The sequence below is a fragment of the Gorilla gorilla genome, chromosome 1, assembly GCF_029281585.2.
Source record: "Gorilla gorilla gorilla isolate KB3781 chromosome 1, NHGRI_mGorGor1-v2.1_pri, whole genome shotgun sequence".
Lineage (NCBI taxonomy): Eukaryota > Metazoa > Chordata > Mammalia > Primates > Hominidae > Gorilla > Gorilla gorilla.
In genome coordinates this window covers 206989314-207012493 of record NC_073224.2, presented here as the reverse complement: position 1 = coordinate 207012493, position 23180 = coordinate 206989314, and the positions used below count along the sequence as shown (strand labels likewise).

The window sequence follows — 23180 nt, the reverse complement described above, 5'->3', positions numbered from 1 at the left end:
AGATGGGTCAGTAGCAGCCTGCAGCTGCACATTCAAGCAGCTTCCATCCTACTGCCTGAGCCTTTGCTTTGCTGCTCCAGCTTCAGGTGCCCTTCAAAAATGTGCCAAGGCCCAGGGAAATGAGGGAATGCAATGGAAAGTGCACAGTGTCAGAGACCTGGATTCTAGTTTCAGGTCTGCCACAGAATCACTCTGAGTTGGAAGAGTCTTTCAGAAAGGGCTCCTACTTAGGTGGTTCTCAGATGCTGGTTCATGCAACAGCTGTGCTAGAATTACCTGGGGAGCTTTTTCAAAACACAGATCAACCCCCAGGTGCCACTCCAGGAAATTCTAAGCTACTCATTCTGGGATGGGTCCCTGAAGTCTATTTTTAAGAGGCTCTCAAGTGACTGACAGACACTCAGGTGGGAGATCCAGTCCACCTGCCATCTGTTGCTTGAATCCTTCTTATAGCCAAATAGCCATCTGGTCTCATTGTAAACATTTCCAGGGATAGGCAGCTCAGTATCTACTAAAGTAGCCTTTTTCCTCTTTGGGCTTTCATGTTGCTTTTCCCTATATTCTCTATACTGAACCAAAATTAGTTTCCCTTTAGCTTCTGCCAAGTCATCTTAATCTACCTTTTGGTATGAGGCATAGAAGTCTAATCCTTTTCACAGTTGAAGGTCCTTCGGACAGCTGAAGGCAACCATCTCCTCTACCTTCCTATCCTGCTTTGTTCTACCTTTACCCCTCCCTAGGCCTTTCTTCTCCGTTGCATTCAACTAACTGCTTCTCAGGCAACATGTTATGCTCCTCTGAAAATATACACTCTGGTCTGCCTAACTAGTGAAATGACCAAGCAAGTCACAATCCTTTTAGTTACAAAGCTTTACATATTTTCAACACAAGTACATAGAATTGATTTTCCTTATTTAGCAAATGGAAATAGAAAGGTAATAAGGATTGCAGTATCACTAAACCAGCTGCGGGCAATGGTTCATGCCTATAATCCTAGCACATTGGGAGCCAAGTTGGGAGGATGGCTTGAGGCCAGGAGTTTAAGACCAGCCTGGGCAACAGAGCAAGACCCCATCTCTACAAAAAATTTAAAATGTTAGCTGGGTGTGGTGTGTGCACTTGTAGTCCTAGCTACTCAGGAGGCTGAGGTGGTAGGATTGCCTGAGTCCAGGAAGTTGAGGCTGCAGTGAGCCATGATTGTGCCACTGCATTCCAGCCTGGATGACAGAGTGAGAAAAGAAACAAAAAAACATCCCCAAAGCCCACTATCAATAAACCATGATGGGCTGGGTGTGGTGGTTCATGCTTGTAATCCCAGCACTTTGGGAGGCTGAGGCGGGTGGATCACAAGGTCAGGAGCTTGAGACCAGCCTGGCCAACATGGTGAAACCCTGTCTCTACTGAAAATACAAAAATTAGCCAGGCATGGTGGTGCACGCCTGTAGTCCCAGCCTCTTGGGAGGCTGAGGCAGGACAATCACTAGAACCCAGGAGGTGGAGGCTGCAGTGAGCCAAGATCGCGCCATTGCACTCCAGCCTGGGCGACAGAGCAAGACTCCGTCTCAAAAAAATAAAATAAAATAAATAAGCCATGATACAGCATAAATGCTACTGAAAGCCAATGACAAGCCTAATGGAGAGCATAGCTTTAGGAATTCTATAAAAATGCCTACTCTCCCTTCCTGAAGCAGGCAGCCTCAGGCAGTCAAGGGGGAATCTGAAGTCAGGATTATTCTTTATATAGAGGCAGCTATGGTGCAATGGAAAGAACAATGAACTTTGCAAAACTGACGTAACCTTTTTTTCTAAGCTTGTTTCCTATTTGTAAAAGTAAAAAAAAAAAGGCCTGGCGCAGTGACTCATGCCTGTAATCCCAACAGTTTGGGAGGCCAAGGCGGGCGGATCACGAGGTCAGGAGATTGAGACCATCCTGGCTAACATGGTGAAACTCCATCTCTACTAAAAATACAAAAAATTAGCTGGGCGTGGTGGCGGGTGCCTGTAATCCCAGCTACTCAGTAGGCTGAGGCAGGAGAATCGCTTGAACCCAGGAGGCGGAGCTTGCAGTGAGCCGAGATCGCGCCATGGCACTCCAGCCTGAGCCACAGAGTGAGACTCCGTCTTTAAAAAAAAAAAAGTAAAAACAAAACAAAACAAAACAAAACCATTGACAATTAAATCAAAATAAGATGATACATGGCACAAGCCTGGCACAGAGAAATGGCTCAATGTGTTACTTCTTATAATTCTAACCATTTCTGTCAGAAATTATCTATTTGTTTACCTGCTATATTTTCCCTTGCCACTGGAGAGAATGCCGCCACTCAGCGTGCCCCCTGAGAGGGCTGCAAAGCTGGCTGTTTCGCTGTAAGGACCTTGCATAACACTAAGTCCATCTGTAGGGCTTCCACTAGTGCTCAATACACTAGTCAGGCCTTCAATGCTGCTTTCCCCAATGCTGGGATTCTTGAGGGCTCTCCAGGCATCTGCCACTGGGGATAGAACCAAACATCCAATTCAAGACAGCAGAGCATCAAAACAGTCAGTAGGCATTTTCCTGCAATGACTTTTCAGAGAACTAATGTATTTACTTAATGAACAGGTACTGTGTGCAGTCGCCACATATCAGGTGTTTTAACATATGTTCATATTTAATCCTCCAAATAACTAGGCATTAATAGCCTCAATTTTAGATGAGAAAACTAAAATTTAAAACTAAATGACTTGTCCAAGGCCATGGCAGTTACACGAAACTATAACTCTGATTCCAAGGCCACTATTCTTTCCAGTACACTGTTGCTTCCACGTAACCAAACGTGAAGATTTAAAAAATGTTTGGGTCATGTGCTGATTTTAATAGGAAGCTTCTAGTAGAAAGCTAGAAAAACCGGCCGGGCGCAGTGGCTCACGCCTGTACTTCCAGCACTTTGGGAGGCCGAGGCAGGCAGATCACGAGGTCAGGAAATGGAGACCATCCTGGCTGACACAGTGAAACCCCATCTCTACTAAAAATACAAAAAATTTAGCCAGGCGTGGTGGCGGGCGCCTGTAGTCCCAGCTACTCGGGAGGCTGAGGCAGGAGAGTGACGTGAACCTGGGAGGCGGAGCCTGCAGTGAGCCAGGATCATGCCACTGCACTCCAGCCTGGGCAACAGAGCAAGACTCCATCTCAAAAAAAAAAAAAGAAAAGAAAAAAGAAAGCTAGAAAAACCTTTGGGGATCTCTGTGCCCTACGTTAGTTATTACGAGTAGAAATCACATTAAAGTAAAAGTCAGAAGACTTGCCCTAGTCTCAGCTCTGTGAAGCTCTTAATAGATAGTAAGATGAAAGCTTAAAGAAATTCCCATTTAGGCCAGATGTGGTGGCTCACACCTGTAATCCCAGCACTTTGGGAGGCCAAGGTGGGCGGATCATGGGGTCAGGAGATCGAGATCTTCCTGGCTAACACGGTGAAACCCCAAACCCTGTCTATACTAAAAAAAAAAAATTAGCCAGGCGTGGTGGCACGTGGCTGTAGTCCCAGCTACTCAGGAGGCTGAGGCAGGAGAATCGCTTGAACCTGGGAGGCAGAGGTTGCAGTGAACCGAGATCGCGACATCGTACTCCAGCCTGGGTGACAGAGACTCCGTCTCAAAAAAAAAAAAAAAAAAAAAAAGAAATTCCCATTTAAATGGGGATAACAGCTCCATCCTCCCTCGTGAGAGAGCTGTTTGTTGTAAAAAGCAAGTGAGATAATTGTGTAAAATACTCTGAAAATTATCAAGTACTGTGCAGATATAAAGATGTTATTATAATCACTACTACTACCAGCATATTTGGAGTTACTTGGAATCCTACTAGTTTGTACCTGCCACACAGAGGCAAGTACCAGGGGAATTAACCTAATAACTTTGGAACAAAGAAATGAAAAGCTAAAAATACTTTACCCCCTACAAAGCTCATTATCCAAAGTAATCCAATGACAATCTCCCTGTAAAATGTGCTGAATTTTACTGATTTTTATCTTGTATATCATAAATTCAAATGGAAACAAACATCCTTTTTACCTGTGATTGGACCATCATCTTCATCAAATTCAATTTTCACTCCTTTTCCGTTGGCTGTGCTAACTCCACAGCCGCCTCCACGACAAAGAGAAATGGGCACAACCCCATAAACATATGCCAGCATAATGGGGACACCAATACCTGGGGGAAGAGAAGGAAACATGTCAGCTGGCTATTAGGTTGCAAGTGCCCTGAATTCTTCTTCCCAGTCTGGGCATGGACAAACCACTTTATAAAGAAAGGAAGACAGAAAATGGCTATCCCAAAAAGGTGGCCTGGTGTAACAGAATGATGACCAGGCTAGAAATCAGAAAGGTCTGGATTAGATTCTTGGCTCCATTTACTAGCTGTATAACCTTGGACCTATCTTCCCAGGGTTGTCAATAATCAAATGAGAATGCTATGTACTGTGCTTTGCACAGTAAATGTATGTTGCTTTCATTTTCCCCTCTTCTAATCACTGCTGAAATGCTAACCCAATCAAGAGCCAATCAAGAATCAAATATTAAATAAGTGACTACTGCTTGGAGTTTAGGATCTCCTCAGGATGTTAATTCCAAAATCTTACTTCTGTGTGAGGTAGAATGGCTTAGCTGTTAAGAGAACAGGATCTGAAGGCAGATTAACTTGATTCATGTCCCAGCTAAGTGACCTTGGGAAAATTACTGCACCTTTCTTTTTTTTTTTTGAGACGGAGTCTCACTCTGTTGCCCAGGCTGGAGTGCAGTGGCACGATCTCGGCTCACTGCAAGCTCCGCCTCCCAGGTTCACGCCATTCTCCTGCCTCAGCCTCCCAAGTAGCTGGGACTACAGGCATCCGCCACCACACCCGGCTGATTTTTTGTATTTTTAGTAGAGACGGGGTTTCACCGTGTTAGCCAGGATGGTCTCGATCTCCTGACCTCGTGATCCGCCGGCCTCGCCTCCCAAAGCACTGGGATTACAGGCGTGAGCCACCACGCCCAGCCAATTACTGCACCTTTCTATTAAAATTGTGCTTCCTTTTGTAAGGATTGTGAGGATTAAATAAATTAATATATGCAAAAGTCTCAGAACCACTCCTGGCACATGAAGAGCCACATTAAATATTAGTTACACTATTATTACTCTAAAACAAACTCTTATGCCTCCCAAAGTAATGTGAAGCATTAAACAAATCAAAACAAAAGTAATTTTGTTTTGTGGATTTCATGGCAAGTAGAGAAGGAAGATGAAAGGTGAAAACTAGGGCTTAAAATAAGTTTCTTTAATTCAACTTTTCTATGTGCCAAATGGAGTTCTAGGCACTAACTTAAGAACAAAAGATCGCACACTCTGATAATTTGGTGTGCTTGAAAAACTAAAAAATAATCATAATCATGGTGCCTAACAGAATTTACTATCAAGGTGGGTTGGCATAAAATGTAGGAGTCTTTGAGGAACATCTGGCCATCTGGCTAAACTGCTATGGTCAGAAAGCTGAGAGAGAAGAGGTGTGGTCCTGACTAGCTTACCAACACTAACTGCAGCAATAACTGGGGATGCAATGACCGACAAAGTCACTCCTCCAGTGATAGCCAAATTCCTCTTGTGTTTGGAGGTTTTCCTTCCCTCATACCTGCTGTGAATCTAAGAATAAAAAAAGAAAATCCAGGTCAGCAGGTTAGGACATCAATCTTTTGCCAGAGAAAAAAAGGACAGGTGAATATTCACTTGTAAGTTATCTATATTAAAACATATCCTCCACCCCAAATAGGCATCTTTATCAAATTTTAACCTAACTCAGACCTGGAAGATATAAAGTAATACAGGCAAAGTTAATCCAAAAAGAGACAAAATAACTCCAGCAGAATGAAGTAAGCATTTTACCTTCTTCTTCTTTTTTTTTTTTTTTGGAGTCTTGTCATGCAGGCTGGAGTGCAGTGGTGCGATCTTGGCTCACTGCAACCTCTACGTCCCTGGGCTCAAGCAATCCTCCCACCTCAGCCTCCCTAGTAGCTGGGACTGTAGGAACATGCTACCATACCCAGCTAATTTTTCTATTTTTTTGGGTAGAGATGGGTTTTGCCATGTTGCCCAGGCTGGTCTCAAACAGCTGGGCTCAACTGATCTACCTGCCTGGGCTTCCCAAAGTGCTAGGCCATGTATTACAAATGTGAACCATCATGCCTGGCCCAGCATTCTACCTTTAAGTCACTGAGACAAGCCAGGCCCAGGATGTTAATAAGAACTTTCAGATCTCATGGGGGTTTATGAAAATCCATTTAAGAAAGTAAGGTTATTTTTATCTAAGAACCAGCTGGTTTTCAGGCAGCTCTGAAACATAGCTCCTTCCCATTTCCCTCAAACCTTTACCAGCGAACCTAAAGTTGAAACAAGCACAGAAACCAGCATGTCTTTCTTACCTTCCTTCCAACATAAACAGGAATGCCAATGACCATGGCAGGAATGGCAATGCCAGCAATGAGAGAAATCCCTACTGGAGCACCAATCAACGTGCCCAGCTGCCAAAGAATTTTCTTCTTACGGCTCCATGGCTTCTTGCCCCAGAATGTACAGCCAGAGGGGCTGCAGGGGAAACAGACTGAAGTTAATGTCAACATTACAAATACAGCTAGTATTATCAGAGGGCTTGATAACAGCAACAGCCTTCTTTTCAGTAAGAGTGATTAACAGAAGAGTTTACGGGAAATGAATACATTACACAAGGGAGAGCAAAGGACAAGGCCAGACTATTAGAGCTCTGGGCTCTTTAACTTTTTTGGTTGTTGTTGTAAAGACAGGCTTCCAGACTTGAAATTCCTTTTCCATTCTTCTCTGCTGAATTCTGTCTTCCCTAACCCACCAAAACTGATCTAGCTTCCATGACTGACAATACTTGGGATGCTGCATAGCCTTATGCACTTGACATCCCATCCAGACACACTGCACCCTGCACTAATGAACACTCTGATTTGTGTAGTTTTCTTGGCATATGTCCTACCATACCTAATAGATATTGCAAACCATGTTCCTGGGAGAGGATATAAAAAGACCTCATCATAACCTTTGTATCAGTTTGGTATTCTGAGTTTGGCTACTTTTACAGTCAGCCCTTCTGGGCCCAACCATTTTTGCCCATTCTCTTTGTGTTATCTTCTCCACTAGAAGGGATAAACAATTTTGAAAATAGGGATCATGTCTTACTCACCCCTATGTCCCCAATGACTAGCACACAGTAAGTACTCAAATGTTCGACAAATTGGCAATGAAGGTGTTGTGTTTCATTTACACAACGAATGTTTGTTTGTAAATATTAACACATTTTATTTGTAAATATTAGCAAACATTTTGTTTGTAAATATTAACTCCTCCACAACAATATTTTAGTATTCACTCAATGAGGCTGGGCGTGGTGGCTCGTGCTTGTAATCCCATAACTTTGGGAGGCCGAGGCAGGGGGACCACCTGAGGTTCGAGTTCAAGACCAGACTGGCTAACATGGTGAAACCCCGCCTCCACTAAAAATACAAAAATTAGCTGGGCATGGTGGCAGGTGCCTGTAATCCCAGCTACTTAGGAGGCTGAGGCAGGAGAATCACTTGAACCTGGGAGGTGGAGTTTGCAGTGAGTCGAGATCGAGCCACTGCACTCCAGCCTGGGCGACAGAGAGAAACTCTGTCTTTAAAAAAAAAAAAAAAAAAAAGAATTCACTTAATGAATTCCTTGGGAACTCACTAAATGCAAAAAACTGTAAAAAGGTCACAACTCTAGCCTCAAGATACTTACAGTTTAGTAAGATAAGATAGGTACATGAAGTGTAAAGTACTGAGGATATTTATGACAAAAGATAAAAGAAAGTCAAAGAATGAGGTGGAAAAAGGAGAGGCAACATGGACGAAAGGCATTTAAGTGGCTCTTAAAAGATAAGAACTGAACAAGTTGAGATAAAAGGAGGATACTGGAAGGTAGGCAGAAAGCATTCTAGGCAAAGGAAAGAACATGAACAAGTATGGAGGCAAGACAGCAAAAGGGAAAAAGCAAGTCCAGACTACCTGTAATATGGCATGCAAAGAAAGGTAGAAAGAACTAGAATAGTAGCTGGTGAAAACATGATTAGAGGAGCATGTCAGAAGAAGTTTTCACAGCTTCCTTAACCTGTAATGAGAGAACGGCTGTGTCTTTTTGACATCCTTTTCCCTCAATCAGTAAGAGAATAAGACTATGAAAGGAATGGATGCATTTCCCATCTTACCTGAGGTAATGCAAGTCTGAGATCTCTTTCATACAAAGCCAACAGAATTCACAGCCACACACTGCACAGGTCATGTGATTACAGCTTCCATCATTCATCTTGATAATGTATGCACTGCATCGTGGGCATGGCTTGATGTCATCTGCTATGAGTGGGGGAAGAATGGGTAGAAAAAATACCCCTAGTTAAATCCAGTTTGATTTAATTGTTCCTAGGAGTATATATAAGAAATGAGGCAGCAGTCAAGAACTCTTCACTGAACACTCCAAATTGTACAACCCACTTTACTGGAAGGTTGGCTATGTCTAGACCTCAGGAATTTTCATAAAATGAATCCTGTCTCTTATTGAGCTGCCTATCCCAACAACCGGCATCTTACACAGCACTTGAACCACACTCTAGCAAGGAGATTTCCTTAGGGAGAAAGATGTTTCCAAGAAAAATGAAATTTCTACCAGTCGATAGGCTGGCAGATTTAAAAGAAGAATCCTACAGAAAGAATAGCCTGCAGCCTGGAATTAGCTTTACATTTTTAAAAACTTTAGTTCGGGAAATTTATTTTTCAGGTTCAACATGTATCATTGTGATTTGCTGTTAACATAGCCCACAATCCCTTCCCATGATACTTTCAAATTCAAAATCTAAAAACAACTGGGTATGCTATGTAGCATATGCTTGGTAATTTTCAGAGCAAGTTATGAAGTATCCTAATAAAATGACAATTTAGGAAATTATGCTGTGCCAGGAAAAAGTGAATGGCAAAATCTTTCCTACTAGCCTCTCCCAAATGACATCAGCAAAATAAAAGTACAAAGCAATAAATCCACTGACATTTTAAAATAGGTTTCCTCTGACTCGTCAAGGTTGGAGCTGAATGTGTGACATTCCTCCTTTTAAGGTTAATCATTAATCTATACTAATACTGTTTCCTTTTCTTCAATCTGTACTCTACTTCCAAAGGCAGTGAGGCACTTAAGTCAGCTCGAAGGCAAACAGCACAGGTTTAATATTAATTAAATGTCTTTCTGTTCACAATGAAAGTTTTGAAAAAGCCCCTAGCAAAACAAAATGAACTAATTGCTCTCCAATCTGAGACATATTACTAAGAAAGCAGGAACTACATAATTCAATTTTGTTGCATTTCAATTTTATATAGGTTGGATAACCTGTAACGGTTAGAGAGGGAAGTGCTATCTTTATTATAATATTGAAAGTATTACCAAATGATATTTTCTGCTCTCTGATCCTTTGGAGTACTTGGGTTATACAATAAGATAATTTCTTTCAGCTATGGGCTCACAACATGAAATACCAAATAAAGAGACAATGAGATAATGCCAACTTATACCTGGTCCAGATTCTTGCCCATAACTGAGACCTGAAGTGTGTTTGGTCCGAACTCGTAAAGTCTGGGCCCTCTGTTGACGGGCCATATCGCATGTCTGATTTGGATGCCATATCTGCTTGCAGTGGTAGCAGAACTCAGTCTGGCAACCTTCCCTCTCACAAGTTAGCTTCGGGCAGCTGGCACAGCCATAGGCAATAACAGCATAACTAGGTAAGGAAACAGTAAGAGATACCAGTAAGGTAAGAATGATCTAACCAAAAGAGACATTATTCATCAGAGTTAACAATGTTTGGCACTACCCCACTATCACATATGATACAGAGAAAAGAATACACATACACACATATACACACACAAGCACATCTGACCAACTGTAAAATATATCCCATGTGAGAAAGTAAAACTTTTTTTTTTTTTTTTGAGACAGTCTTGCTCTGTCACCCAGGCTGGAGTGTGGAGCGCAGTGGTGTAATCTCGGCTTAGTACAACCTCCACCTCCCAGGTTCAAGCAATTCTCCTGCCACAGACTCCCTAGTAGCTGGGATTACAGGTGCAAGCCACCACGCCTGGCTAATTTTTTTTGTATTTTTAGTACAGATGGGGTTTCACCATGTTGGCCAGGCTGGTCTCAAACTCCTGACCTCAGGTGATCCACCTGCCTCGGCCTCCCAAAGTGCTGGGATTACAGGCATGAGCCACCATGCCTGGCTATAAATTTCTTGAGATTCCAAAAACACAAATCATTTATTTACTTTAAAAAGTGGAGGTGGAGTATCTTATTTATCCTGGATTTCCAGCATTTATTCAATCATAGCTGAAGCTGCTTTAGGAGTAGTTTGTCATAGTAAGTTTCATACATAACAGGGTACAAAACTATTTCCTTTTGATAGTTTGCTATATTTAGAGAGATTAGTATTTGTTTATACAAAGGAAGAGAACATTAGTGAAATAAAGAGCTATGGCAAAAACTAAAGTTTATTTTTTAATTCCTTTTTTCTTTTTTTTTTTTGAGATGGGGTCTCGCTGTCACCCAGGGTGGAATGCAGTGGCTCACTGCAACCTCCGCATCCCAGGCTCAAGCAATCCTCTTGCCTCAGCCTCTAGAGTAGCTGGGACTACAGGTGCGCACCACCACACTTGGCTAATTTTTGTAATTTGCATAGAGATGGGGTTTCGCCCCATTGCCCAGGCTGGTCGCAAACTTCCGGGCTCAATCAATCAGCCTGCCTCAGCCTCCCAAAGTGCTGGAATTACAGGCATGAGCCACCATGCTATCTTTTCATTCTTTTTTTTTTTTGAGATGGAGTCTCGCTCTGTCGCCAGGCTGGAGTGCAGTGGCGCGACTCGGCTCACTGCAACCTCCGCCTCCCGGGTTCAAGCGATTCTCCTGCCTCAGCCTCCTGAGTAGCTGGGACTATAGGCGTGCATCACCATGCGCAGCTAATTTTTGTATTTTTGTAGAGACAGGGTTTCACCATGTTGGCCAGGATGGTCTTGATCTCTTGACCTTATGATCCACCCTCCTCGACCTCCCAAAGTGCTGCGATTACAGGCGTGAGCCACCGCACTCAGCCTTTTTCATTTTTTTCTTCAAGTAAAAATTGTTTTATTGTCATTAACATATTTAATATAAAAAGAAATGAAGCAAATGGCTCAGTGTTGTATTTTTTAAAAAATCCAGGTTTGTGCAGGTTACTCTATTTACATCTGGGAGCAGAGCTGTCCCCACGTCAGGCATAGCAGTTGCACTTCTCCGACGCCCCTTTGCAGACGCAGCCCTGGGCACACTTGGCACAGCCCACGGGGCAGCAGGAGCAGCAGCTCTTCTTGCAGGAGGTGCATTTGCACTCTTTGCACTTGCAGGAGCCGGTGCACGTGCAGGAGCCACCAGTGGCACAGGAGCAGTTGGGGTCCATTTCGAGCAAAGGAGATGCTGGAGCTCCCACCGGTGAGGCCAACGAGTAGTCGGGCAGTTGGAAAGCGCGCTGCCTTTTTCATTCTTAAGTTCCAGTTCCACAGTGAAGCTGGTCTGACCATAGTCACAGAGACAATAACCCTAAAGACTTATGATCAGCATCCCTCTTGAAAGCTCATCTTATCTTTCCACACTTTTTCAATTCAAATCTATACCTTGAAATGTCTTGATAGGCTCCAGAATCCAAGAATACCATGCCTCTATCTTATAAATTAATACAGCATTAAGGCCATACCTCCCTTTCTCTCTTCTGACACATATTCTTTTTTTTTTGAGACAGAGTCTCACTATATCGCCCAGGATGGAGCGCAGTGGCGTGATCTCGGCTCACTGCAATCTTCTCCTCCCAAGTTCAAGTGATTCTCCTGCCTCAGCCTCCCGAGTAGCTGGGATTACAGGCGCTCGCCACCACGCCCGGCTTTTTTTTTTTTTTTTCTTAGTAGAGACAGGGCTTCACCATGTTGGCAAGGCTGGTCTTCAACTCCTGACCTCTGGTGATTTGCCTGTCTTGGCTTCTCAAAGTGTTGGGATTACAGGTGTGAGCCACCGCACTCAGCTGTGACACATTCTTCATGTAAAGATACAGAATTTATCAGCACTAATGTCGACCATTTCTTGTAGTTCATGTTCATTTGCCAAGAATTAGTCTCACACAAACAATCCAATATATTTATATAACTATTAGCCTTTCTGATTAATTCCAAATATGTCAATTAAATGCTCAGATTACTCTAACAAGAAATATAATACTTGTATAAAATAAAATTTTAGCCAGGTGAGATGGCTCATGCCTGTAATCTCAGCACTTTGGGAGGCTGAGGCAGGAAGATCGCTTGAGGCCAGCATTTTTAGACCAGCCTGGGCAACACAGCAAGACCTTTTCTCTTTAAAAAAAAAAAAAAAAAAAAAAAAAAGCCTGGCGTGGTGGCTCACACCTGTAATCCCAGCACTTTGGGAGACTGAGACAGGCAAGTCACAAGGTCAGGAGTTCGAGACCAGCCTGACCAACATGGTGAAACGCTGTCTCTACTAAAAATACAAAAAATTAGCTGGGCATGGTGGCGGGCACCTGTAATCCCAGCTACTCAGGAGGCTGAGGCAGGAGAATCGCTTGAACCCGGGAGGTGGAGGTTGCAGTGAGCAGAGATTGCGCCACCATGGGTGTCACTCCAGCCTGGGTGACAGTGTGAGACTCCATCTCAAAAAAAAAAAAATCAGCCAGGTATGGTGACACAGGCCTGCAGTCACAGCTACTTGGGAGGCTGAGGTGGGAGGACTGCTTGAGGCTGGGAGGTTGAGGCTCCAGTTTGCGCCACTGCACTCCAGCCTGGGTGACAGAGTGAGATTCTGTCTAAAAAAATAATAAATAAATAAATGGAAAGTTATGAAAGTTAATCACACAATTTTTTTTTTTTTTTTGAAGACAAGGTCCCACTCTGTCGCCCAGCTTCTGGACAGTGGTGTGATGATAGCTCATTGCAACCTGAAACTCCTGGGCTCAAGTGATCCCACCTCAGGCCTCCACGTAGCAGTGCATACCACCATGCCCAGCTAACTTTTTCTTTTTTCTTTTTCTTTTTTTTTTGTAGAGACAGGGTTGGTCTTGCTATGTTGCCCAGGCTGGTCTGGAACTCCTGTCTTCAAGCAACCCTCCAGCCTTAGCCTCCCAAAGCACTGGGATTACAGGCATGAGCCACTAAGCTTGGTCTATCACACACATTTTTAAAAACATCAGTAATTGCAGGTTTCCATGTTGCCATCTGCACTCTGTCCTCTATTCCAATACTCTCCCGCAATATTCAAAGACCTCAAATAACTTGTACAAAAAGCTAATAACATTTTCTGGGATTTATTCTACAGTTTGCTTGTTTATTTGAATGTACATGAGATGTTAATCATAGCAACTCAAGTTCTCACGTTTACCATAGATTCTGCAAATTGACTTGAGAATGATGCTGAAAATATAAATGACAATGTATCCCCTATGTTATATAATACAGGCTGTATTAAAACTCTTTTCAAAAAGAACAAAGTGAGAATAGGTCAACCTATGAATGCAAATGATTCATATCCTGTAGGAGTTCTGGGCAAATTTACCCCACCTAGCTGCAAAATAACTACTAAAGATAAACAACGTGTCTCCTCAAGATAGTGACTAGCTTGTTATTTTGCATTAAATGGGAAAGTTACTGGATGACCTCAGAAAAGCACTAAGTCAACTTCTAAAGATACAAATTAAGTGGACAGCCAGTAGGGAGCCTTGAACACCTCATCATCCATTCCTACCTCACATGGCAGAAGTAAATGTTTATTAACATTCCCCCAGCCCCCACTTCTTTTTTTTTTTGAGACGGAGTTTCACTCTTGTTGCCCAGGCTGGAGTGCAATGGCGTGCTCTCGGCTTACTGCAACCTCTGCCTCCTGGGTTCAAGCGATTCTCCTGCCTCAGCCTCCCAAGTAGCTGGGCTTACAGGCACCCGCCACCATGCCCAGCTACATTTTTTGTATTTTTAGTAGAGATGGGGTTTCACCATGTTGGCCAGGCTGGTCTCGAACTCCTGGCCTTCAAGTGATCCGCCTGCCTCAGCCTCCCAAAGTGCTGGGATTACAAGTGTGAGCCACTGTGCCCAGCCCAGTTTTTTTTTTTTTCTTGAAAAAGAAGAACATTGGATAGGATTGACAATGTCAATTTTGAGTGTGTAATTTGGTGCCAAGGAAGTAAAATAACCCCAAATACTCATGAATCCACAGCGATCTATTACTACGACACAGAATTACTCAGGGCACGAGATCTGGCATTCCTGTTTTTGGGTACCTGGTCTGAGCTCTTGCCTCTGACTCATGCTGCATGACATGAAGCTATTAAAATCTCCAAACCGGCCTGGTGCGGTCACTCACGCCTGTAATCCCAGCACTTTGGGAGGCCGAGGCAGGTAGATCACCTGAGGTCAGGAGTTCAAGACCAGCCTGGCCAACATGGCGAAATCCCGTCTCAACTAAAAATACAAAAATTAGCCAGGCATGGTGGCGCATGCCTGTAATCCAGCTACTCGGGAGGCTGAGGCAGGAGAATTGCTTGAAACTGGGAGGCGGAGGTTGCAGTGAGCCAAGACCACACCACTGCACTCCAGCCTGGGCAACAAAAGAGAAATTCCATCTCAAAAAAAAAAAAAAAATCTCCAAACCTTAGCTTCTATTCCGCCAAATGGAGGTACAGGTACTTGTCGCATTCAAACGTAGCTAAACACGTTCTAAAACTGCATGTGAGACCTTGTCCTCAAAGATATATGGCATAAAAACATCGTACACTCTGTCCTACTTTCTGGCCTTTACATACTCTATTCCTTCTACCTAGAAATGTCTTGTCCTTACTTCTTGCCCTGACAAGTACCCATTTAAGAACCAACTCAAGTGTCATTTTCTCTGTAAAATATACTTAACCTCTCTAGGCAGCTTGTTGCCTACTTCGTGGGTGTGCACAATTATTTTATAACACTTACATTATAATGTAACTATCTGTTTATATGCTTGCCTCCAAACCACACTGGACTTAAGGAGACATATCATCCACTTTTTAATCTCAGTCTAGTATACTGGTTCATGCTCAAAATACCTGTGTTGCATGAATGACAGAGACCCTCTCTTGTTTTGGTTGTTTGACCTTCCCTAGGGCATTCTAGGTCTTCTCCTAGGCCATCACTCTGCTCTAAAGCAATCTTTTCAATGTATCCATGCATCTATTGGCTTATCATATGCCAGGTACTATAACCTAATCCTAAAATTTCATATAAACCCACCACTTTAGTGGTAAACCCCTAAGTTCTGAATAGGGTAATCTTCTTCCCGAATAGTTGAAAAAAAAAACCTCGCCTGGGCATGGTGGATCACACCTGTAATCCCAGCACTTTGGGAAGCCAAGGTGGGTGGATTGCTTGAGCTCAGGAGTTCGAGACCAGTCTGGGCAACATGGCAAAACCCCATCTCTACAAAAAAAACCCACAAAAATTAGCTAGGCGTGGTGGTGCATGCCTGTAGTGCATGCCTGTAGTCCCAGCTACTCAGGAGGCTGAGGTGGGAGGATGGCTACAGACTGGGAAGTGGAGGTTGCAGTGAGCCAAGATCGTGCCACTGCACTCCTGCCTGGGAGATAGAGCTAAACCCTGTCTCAAAAAAAAAAAAAAAAAGAAAAGAAAATACCTCACCCTTGAAACCCAATCTGCCCTGTCCACCTTGTTCCTTCTCTTCCACGTCCCATGCTGGGGCATCTCTCCTACTCTGCTCTTTTAGCTTAACCAACCAGTCAGGCTTGCTAATTAGAAGCTAAAAGAAAGGTGTAGAAAATTACATGCTGTGAAGAATACAGACACAGCTGGGTGCAGTGGCTCATGCCCATAACCCCAGAACTTTGTCAGGCAAAGGCAGGAGGATCACTTGAACCCAAGAGTTCAAGACCAGCCAGGGCAACATGGTGAAATCCCATCTCTACGAAAGACACAAAAATTAGGCCGGGCATGGTGGCTCATGCCTGTAATCCCAGCACTTTGGGAGGCTGAAGTGGGTGGATCACCTGAGGTCAGGAGTTCGAGACCAGCCTGGCCAACGTGACGAAACCCCATCTCTACTAAAAATACAAAAAAATTAGCTGGGCATGGTGGCGTGCACTTGTAGTCCCAGCTACTCCCAGCTACTCGGGAGGCTGAGGCAGGAGAATCACTTGAATCCAGGAGGCAGAGGTTGCTGTGAGCCGAGATTGCGCCACTGCACTCCAGCCTGGGTGACAGAGTGAGACTCTCTCTTCAAATAACAACAACAACAAAAATTAGCCGAGTGTGGTGGGGTGCGGTGGCATGTGGTGGCACATGCCTGCAGTCCCAGCTACTTAGGAGGCTGAGGTGGGAGGATCACCTGAGCCTGGGAGGTTGAGGTTCTAGTGAGCTGAAATTGCACCACTGCACTCCAGCACGGGCAACAGAGTTACAGAGTTAAACCCTATCTCAAAAAAATAAAAAATAATAATAAAGAAGAAGACTACAGACCGCCCACCCCAGCCCCCGCTGCTTAAGTTCATACAACTTTTACTCATTTTATTAATTTCCTAAATCTTCAGAAACTTCATAAAGTGACAAGCTAGACCACGGCATTACTTAGCTTCAGCCCTGGAAAGAAAGATTTCCATTAGTATAAATTTGATTATGCTCCAATAGACTTCGGTGGTTAAAGAAATGTGTTCCTATATTATGTCTGTACTTTCCATCCCCAAGTCATGTAACATAACTAGGCTACCCATTTACAAATAGACCCCTAGTAGGCATCAGGGTGGTAGACATGTGCCAAGTTGTCACAATGAACTGTACCCTTAACATCTTCATTTTTCCTGCCCTATTTAAGACCCATCTCTAGGCTAGACAACTCCAAGAGCCTCCTTATCTGCTCTCCCTATTCCCCACTCCATCCAAATTCCATTCTAGAAGGTTACTCTTTTGCTTAAAATCCTTCAAAGAAAAAGAAAAAAGAAAAAAAGTGCTTCAACCCAAAACTTATTTTCATGGCTTACACGGCCTATCAACCTGAATCCAGTCCACGTTTTCAGGTTGATCTCTTGTCATTTCCCAGGTATGGGGTCTCGCTATTACCCAGGCTGGTCTCGAACTCCTGGGCTCAACTAATCTTCCCACCTCAGCCTCCTAAGTAGCTGGGACCACAGGTGCACACCACCATGCCTGCTCCTCTGTGAAGTCTTTCTTGAAACCGTCATGCAAATTCTATTGTTCTTTCATCTATCTAAGAGCACCCATATTTTCTTTAGTATTTATCATACGACATTTGAATAATTTTCTATCTATCTATGTATCAATTATCTGTCTCCTCTACCAGGTGAAACTTCCTATCAAGAAAACCATGTCTAAGTTCTTTTTGTAATACCTAGTACTTACCCAGGGTTCAACAGTGTATCATTCCGAAAGTATCTGTTGAAGCCAGGTGTGGTGGCTCACACCTGTAATCCCAGCACTTCGGGAGGTTGAGGTGGGTGGATCACTTGAAGTCAGGAATTCAAGCCCAGCCTGGCCAACATGGTGAAACCCTGTCTCTACTAAAAATACAAAAATTAGCTGGGCATTGTGGCATGTACCTGTAATCCCAGATACTTGGGAGGCTGAGGCAGAAGAATCGCTTGAACCCGAGAGGCAGAGGTTGCAGTGAGCTGAGATGGCACAACTGCACTCCAGCCTGGGCGACAAAGCGAGACTCCATCTCAAAAAAAGTCGTCTGTTGAATTGAATGATCACCTGTCTATACTATTCTTGCTTATCTCTTTCATCTCTATTCTTCCTCTGAGAACTATGCTGCTCATATTTCTTATCTTTTTCATCAAAATTCATCTATGTACCACACTCTTCTAGAGCCTAATTGAAAGACTTTGTACACAGAGTTGTAGAAATGGTTGGAATATAGATATCCTAGTCTAGAGACATGAGCTCTCAATCTATTCAGAGCATAAGGTTTATGGTTAAATAAGGATACTAACCAAAGGCAGGCCAGCATGGTAACTATTAAAGGAGTTTAGGGAAAGTTTGAGTTAAGCCTTAAAGATGCTACAGAAAAAACAAAAACCTGTTTCCTGGTGATATAAATTGGGGAAATTATATTATATTGAAGATTTATACTACATATTAGCATGTTTAAAGATTTAAGAAACTCATAAACTTGTTTTATTTTGTTTAACTCAGTATTTTCCAAGCTTATTTCCTCACAAAACATTTTTCTTTCAAGTAATGCCTATAACATACCTTAGGAAATAGTGATGTGAGTGAAAAATAGAAAATAATATCAAAAGATGGTTGGAGATGGCCGGGCGTGGTGGCTCACACCTGTAATCCCAGCACTTTGGGAGGCTGAGACGGGTGGATCACGAGGTCAGGAGATCGAGACCATCCTGGCTAACACGGTAAAACCCCGTCTCTGCTAAAAATACAAAAAATTAGCCAGGCGTGGTTGCAGGTGCCTGTAGTCCCAGCTACTCAGGAGGCTGAGGCAGGAGAATGGCATGAACCCGGGAGGTGGAGCTTGCAGTGAGCCGAGATTGCACCACTGCACTCCAGCCTGCCTGGGCAACAGAGCGAGACTCCATCTAAAAAAAAAAAAAAAAAAAAAAAAAGATGGTTGGAAACTGTAAAGGAGCTTAAATGATAAGGATAGATCAAATAAGTTCTCAAAGACATAATGAGAAGTCATCTTATAGGTTAGGTAGTCAATGAATAGTCTTAAGCAGGGGAGTGATACAGATGTTCTCCTTTAGTACAAGTACTTTGGCAAATCTGAGACAGATGTATTGGGATGGAGGTTGGTGTATGCGCACAAGAGGAGGGGGTGGTGTGGAGTTGGGGAATGCAGGGAAAAGTTGTGGAACAGGAGGTATGGAGCCAAATCAAGAGAAGAGGTTCAGGGAGGCTTCAGAAAGCAAAAATCCTCCTTCACTGACTGAAATTTGTCTTGCTCAAAGAGCTTGCTTGATCTTCCCTCATAAATGTGCTAGGGATGAAAAAAGCTTCCTGTTTATGGGATGGTCCAGTCCAGTTGTCTGGGAAGGCCAATAGCTGATACTGTTTCCTAGGATCAGGTGGGAGGAAGGATTCTGCAGAGGACAGAGGCAGCAATGAAAGGCTGGAGTGGTAGACCTGCACAAAGAATTTAGGTCAAGACAGCCTTATCCCTTCTTATTCATCTGTACAGAAGATCTGCCCCTGTACACCAGGAAGTTTTCTGTTGCCTACTTTGCTCACCCGTCAGTCTCCTAGAGATTCTGAAAGGGTTTTAAGATTAGCAACAGGATACTTGAGAGGAAAACATTACGGTTACCTGACTTCGGGGTTTCTGAAAAGACATACTTGGGCAGAGACTCAAAAGTTTAAAAGATCAATTGTACCAATTATTAGCAATGAAACACTAGGCCCCATATTTAAACTTCTCTGAACTGGTTTCTCCTTTATAAAATGCACGTCAATATCCACCTGGATGAGACTAAAATGAAATTATGTCTGAATGAGATTATAGTCTGAAGACTATAAAGAACTATAAAAAATCAGTTATTTGTATTTTGAACTAATTTTATCTCATTTGACAGCTTGTTTTAAGATTATACTAGGCCATATTGTTCTTAGTATATTAAATAATAATGTGAGGCCGGGCACAGCGGCTCACGCCTGTAATCCCAGCACTTTGGGAGGCCGAGGTGGGCAGATCACGAGGTCAGGAGATCGAGACCATCCTGGCTAACACGGTGAAACCCCGTCTCTACTAAAAATACAAAAAAAAAAAAAAATTAACCAGGTGTGGTGGTGGGCGCCTGTGGTCCCAGCTACTTGGGAGGCTGAGGCAGGAGAATGGCGTGAACCCGGGAGGCAGAGCTTGCAGTGAGCAGAGATGGTGCCACTGCACTCCAGCCTGGGTGACAGAGCGAGACTCCGTCTCAAAAAAAAAAAAAAATTATAATGTGAATGTTTTCCCACTGAAATTGGTTCCCTTATTTATGAATAAAATAAAACCATATTTGAGTGTAAGAGAAGAAAAATCCAAAACTCTTTGCTCTATCCTACAAATATTCTGTAAACAAATCATGAATCTCTGAATGTATGGTGTTCTTGTTATTATGAAAAATTATAGTAAAACTAATGATCAGAACCTGTAAGATTGCTCACATGCCCCCCTCACCCTACCAAATGCACAAACAAGGCAGAGGGGAGACCTGATCAATTTGGCTGGCAAGAACTTTATCTGTGGGCAGTAAAGATGGTCAGGTATGGGAATAGGAGGTAACTGGGACTTGGACTTCTCTTCTAGTGTTTATCAATGACCTCTACCAGCCCCAGAAGAATAGAACAATTTGTTTAAAAAAATAAAACAAAGGAGCGGGGTGCAGTGGTTCGTGCCTATAATCCCAGTTACTCAGGAGGCTGAGGTAGGAGTACTGCTTTAGTCAAGGAGTTCGAGGCTGCAGTAAGCCATGATCATGCCACTGCACTCCAGCCTGGGCACAGAGTGAGACTCTGTCTCTAAAACAAAACAAAACAACACTGTTCAAAACAAAACAAGGGAACCATGACATCCAGTAAGAACACAGAAGCTATTTTTTTTCCTGGCATTAAAAAGAGGCAGCAATAATCCCAGCACTTTGGGAGGCCAAGGCGGGAAAACAGCTTGAGCCCAGGAGTTCGAGACCAGCCTGGGCAACACAGGGAGAACCTATCTCTACAATAATAATAATTAGCTGGGCTTGGTGGCATGCACCCGTCTTCCCAGCTACTTGAGATGCTGAGGCAGGAGGATCGCCTGAGCCCAGGAGGTTGAGGCTGCAATGAGCCGTGATTGCACCACTGCTGCACTCCAGCTTGGGTGACAGAGCGAAACCCTGTCTCAAAAAAAAGAGATGCAAAGCCACTAGCCACATCCCAAGGGAGAACTCAGGCATCTATTTGGCAACTAACAGAATTTTAAAGTTACTCCCTATAACCACTTTCAACTGAAGATCTCAAAACACTGTGTAAACATTAATTAAACCTCTCAAGTCAGGAAAGAATTAGACCTATTTCAGATAAGAAAAATAACGTAGGTAGGAGGCTGTTAACAACAGGAATCAGAAAGGAAACTAGACTCTACTATCTTTGGCTTTCTCGATGTTGTCCTCAGGCTACACTTAATGAAATGCACCCAAGCAGCAGCATCCTCAATAATGCGGCTGTGTTGACAAGCAAATGCTTTTTAAAACAGGGGCTGAGTGGAAGGAATATTGGCATTGGTTGGAATTAAGACCCCTGTTCTAAGCCTGGTTCCACCACTTACTAGTTATATGACCCTGAACAAGTCATTCAATTTCCTTAAACTTTAGTTTCCTCATTTATAAAACTATATCAAACCTAAACCTATCTCACAAGGTTGTATCGAATTAAATTATATATGCCTGGCACACAGGTATTGAGAGGCCAGCTTTCTTCTTTCCCCAAACTCCACCTTAAGTCCGTAGATGACATATATAAAAAAATACATTGTTTATATATATGACTATATATATGATTATCATTCTAACTAATTAAAAAAAATCTGGAGGATACTAACATAATACTTGGCTAAAAATAAGAAATGGCCTAATTTTTTAATAACTTCCAAATAGTTGAGAGTTGTCACCAAGCTTGAAAATTATTTTCTGTGCATTTTTATTGATGTGAGCAAAGACAGAAACTGACTTTAGAAAAATAAAAAACAAACAGGGACCTTTTCCAGAAAGATGATCTGCCACATTTCTTAGAACTCAAGGAAACATCTCAGAAAGGAGTTAATGTACTATTCCAAAATTAACTATGCAGTGTTTTTTTGTTTTGTTTTGTTTTGTTTTTTCTTGAGACAGAATCTCGCTCTGTCACCCGGGCTGGAGTATAGTGGCCTGATCTCGGCTCACTGTAACCTCTGCCTCACGGGTTCAAGCGATTCTGCCTCAGCCTCCTGGGTAGCTGGGACTACAGGTGTGCACCACCATGTCCGGCTAATTTTTGTATTTTTAGTAGAGACAGGATACCACTATGTTGGCCAGGCTGGTCTTGAGCTCCCGACCTCAGGTGATCCACCCACCTTGGTCTCCCAGAATGCTAGGACTATAGGCGTGAGCCACCGAGCCTGGCCTGTGTTCTCTTAATATTCGTTTGGTTAAGAAAATAGATCAACAGTATCTGTAAAACTTTAATATAAATTAACCTCAGAGGGCCAGTAAGATCACTAGACATAGACAGTTCCATGAACCTAAAAGGTTCTTCCTGATACTTATTAACTGAAAGTGAAAGTGAGCCACCATAAACACCATTCCTTTGACCACAACACTTCAAAGTAATTTAGAAACCCCATCTCAGTGAGGTTAAATAACACACCCATTTCTAAACAAGTTTGGCAGAATTAAAAACAGAAGTTAACTCTTCTTACTCTCCTAGACACTCTAAGACAGCTTTTTGAAAGGAGACAACCAGCAGCATCATGGAGATTTCAAAACAACCTTGATATATAGGCTACAATTAAAAGTCCTTAACTCCTTTGAAGCTAAAGATCACACAACTTTTTACTAGCATTACGTTTACACACTGCAAGGAGTCCCCAGCATCTTTTTGTCGCCAAAACATGACACACAAGAATAAAACTATCTGCCCAAGGTCACAGAGCAGGTAATGGCTGTCTGACTCCCAGCTACTTAAATGAGCCCCTCTTCCTGCATGCAACCCCTTCATGGGATATACTGACAGTAACAATTAGACTTCTAAAGGCGGGGAGGGCGAGGAAGGTCTCCACTGAATGCTTCAGGTAGCAAAATCTGGTGTATTATGTCTCTGCAGATATTGCATATTTTAATTTACTGCCCTTTAAAATTCAGCCTACATGGTGCATTAAAAAGACTGTCATCAAGAACTCAAGATCAAAGGGGTTCAGAAACACTATTTCTCCTATCACACCAACCTCTGGGCATTCTTCTTCTCAGTGCCCCCATTGAGTCTCTGGACAAAGAACATGTCTGTCTATCCCTCACCCTACCCAAGGCAGCAAGGTAAGAACGACAGAGTGCC

The 23180-nt window shown here is 43.0% G+C and overlaps 2 protein-coding genes across 6 annotated transcripts in view; both read right to left on the bottom strand.

Annotated features, from left to right (window-relative positions):
- Positions 1 to 23180, bottom strand: part of RNF19B (ring finger protein 19B) — a 28412-nt gene that overhangs the window by 3513 nt on the left and 1719 nt on the right. For 3 of the 5 annotated variants that reach the window (XM_055390603.2, XM_055390600.2, XM_031002453.3), the window contains exons 2-7: positions 9609 to 9814; positions 8261 to 8405; positions 6432 to 6594; positions 5541 to 5655; positions 4048 to 4188; positions 2285 to 2492 (exon numbers count right to left, since the gene is read on the bottom strand). In XM_055390603.2, the coding sequence (XP_055246578.1) occupies positions 2285 to 2492; positions 4048 to 4188; positions 5541 to 5655; positions 6432 to 6594; positions 8261 to 8405; positions 9609 to 9814 (978 nt within the window). The remainder of the gene's footprint in view (positions 1 to 2284; positions 2493 to 4047; positions 4189 to 5540; positions 5656 to 6431; positions 6595 to 8260; positions 8406 to 9608; positions 9815 to 23180) is intronic. The other 2 variants (XM_031002456.3, XM_031002455.3) reach the window with 1 other exon arrangement.
- LOC109024112 (metallothionein-1E) lies at positions 11324 to 11585 on the bottom strand. Its single transcript, XM_055391155.2, has one exon. It carries the CDS (start codon positions 11522 to 11524, stop codon positions 11339 to 11341), a length of 186 nt encoding a protein of 61 aa, XP_055247130.1. The 5' UTR covers positions 11525 to 11585; the 3' UTR covers positions 11324 to 11338.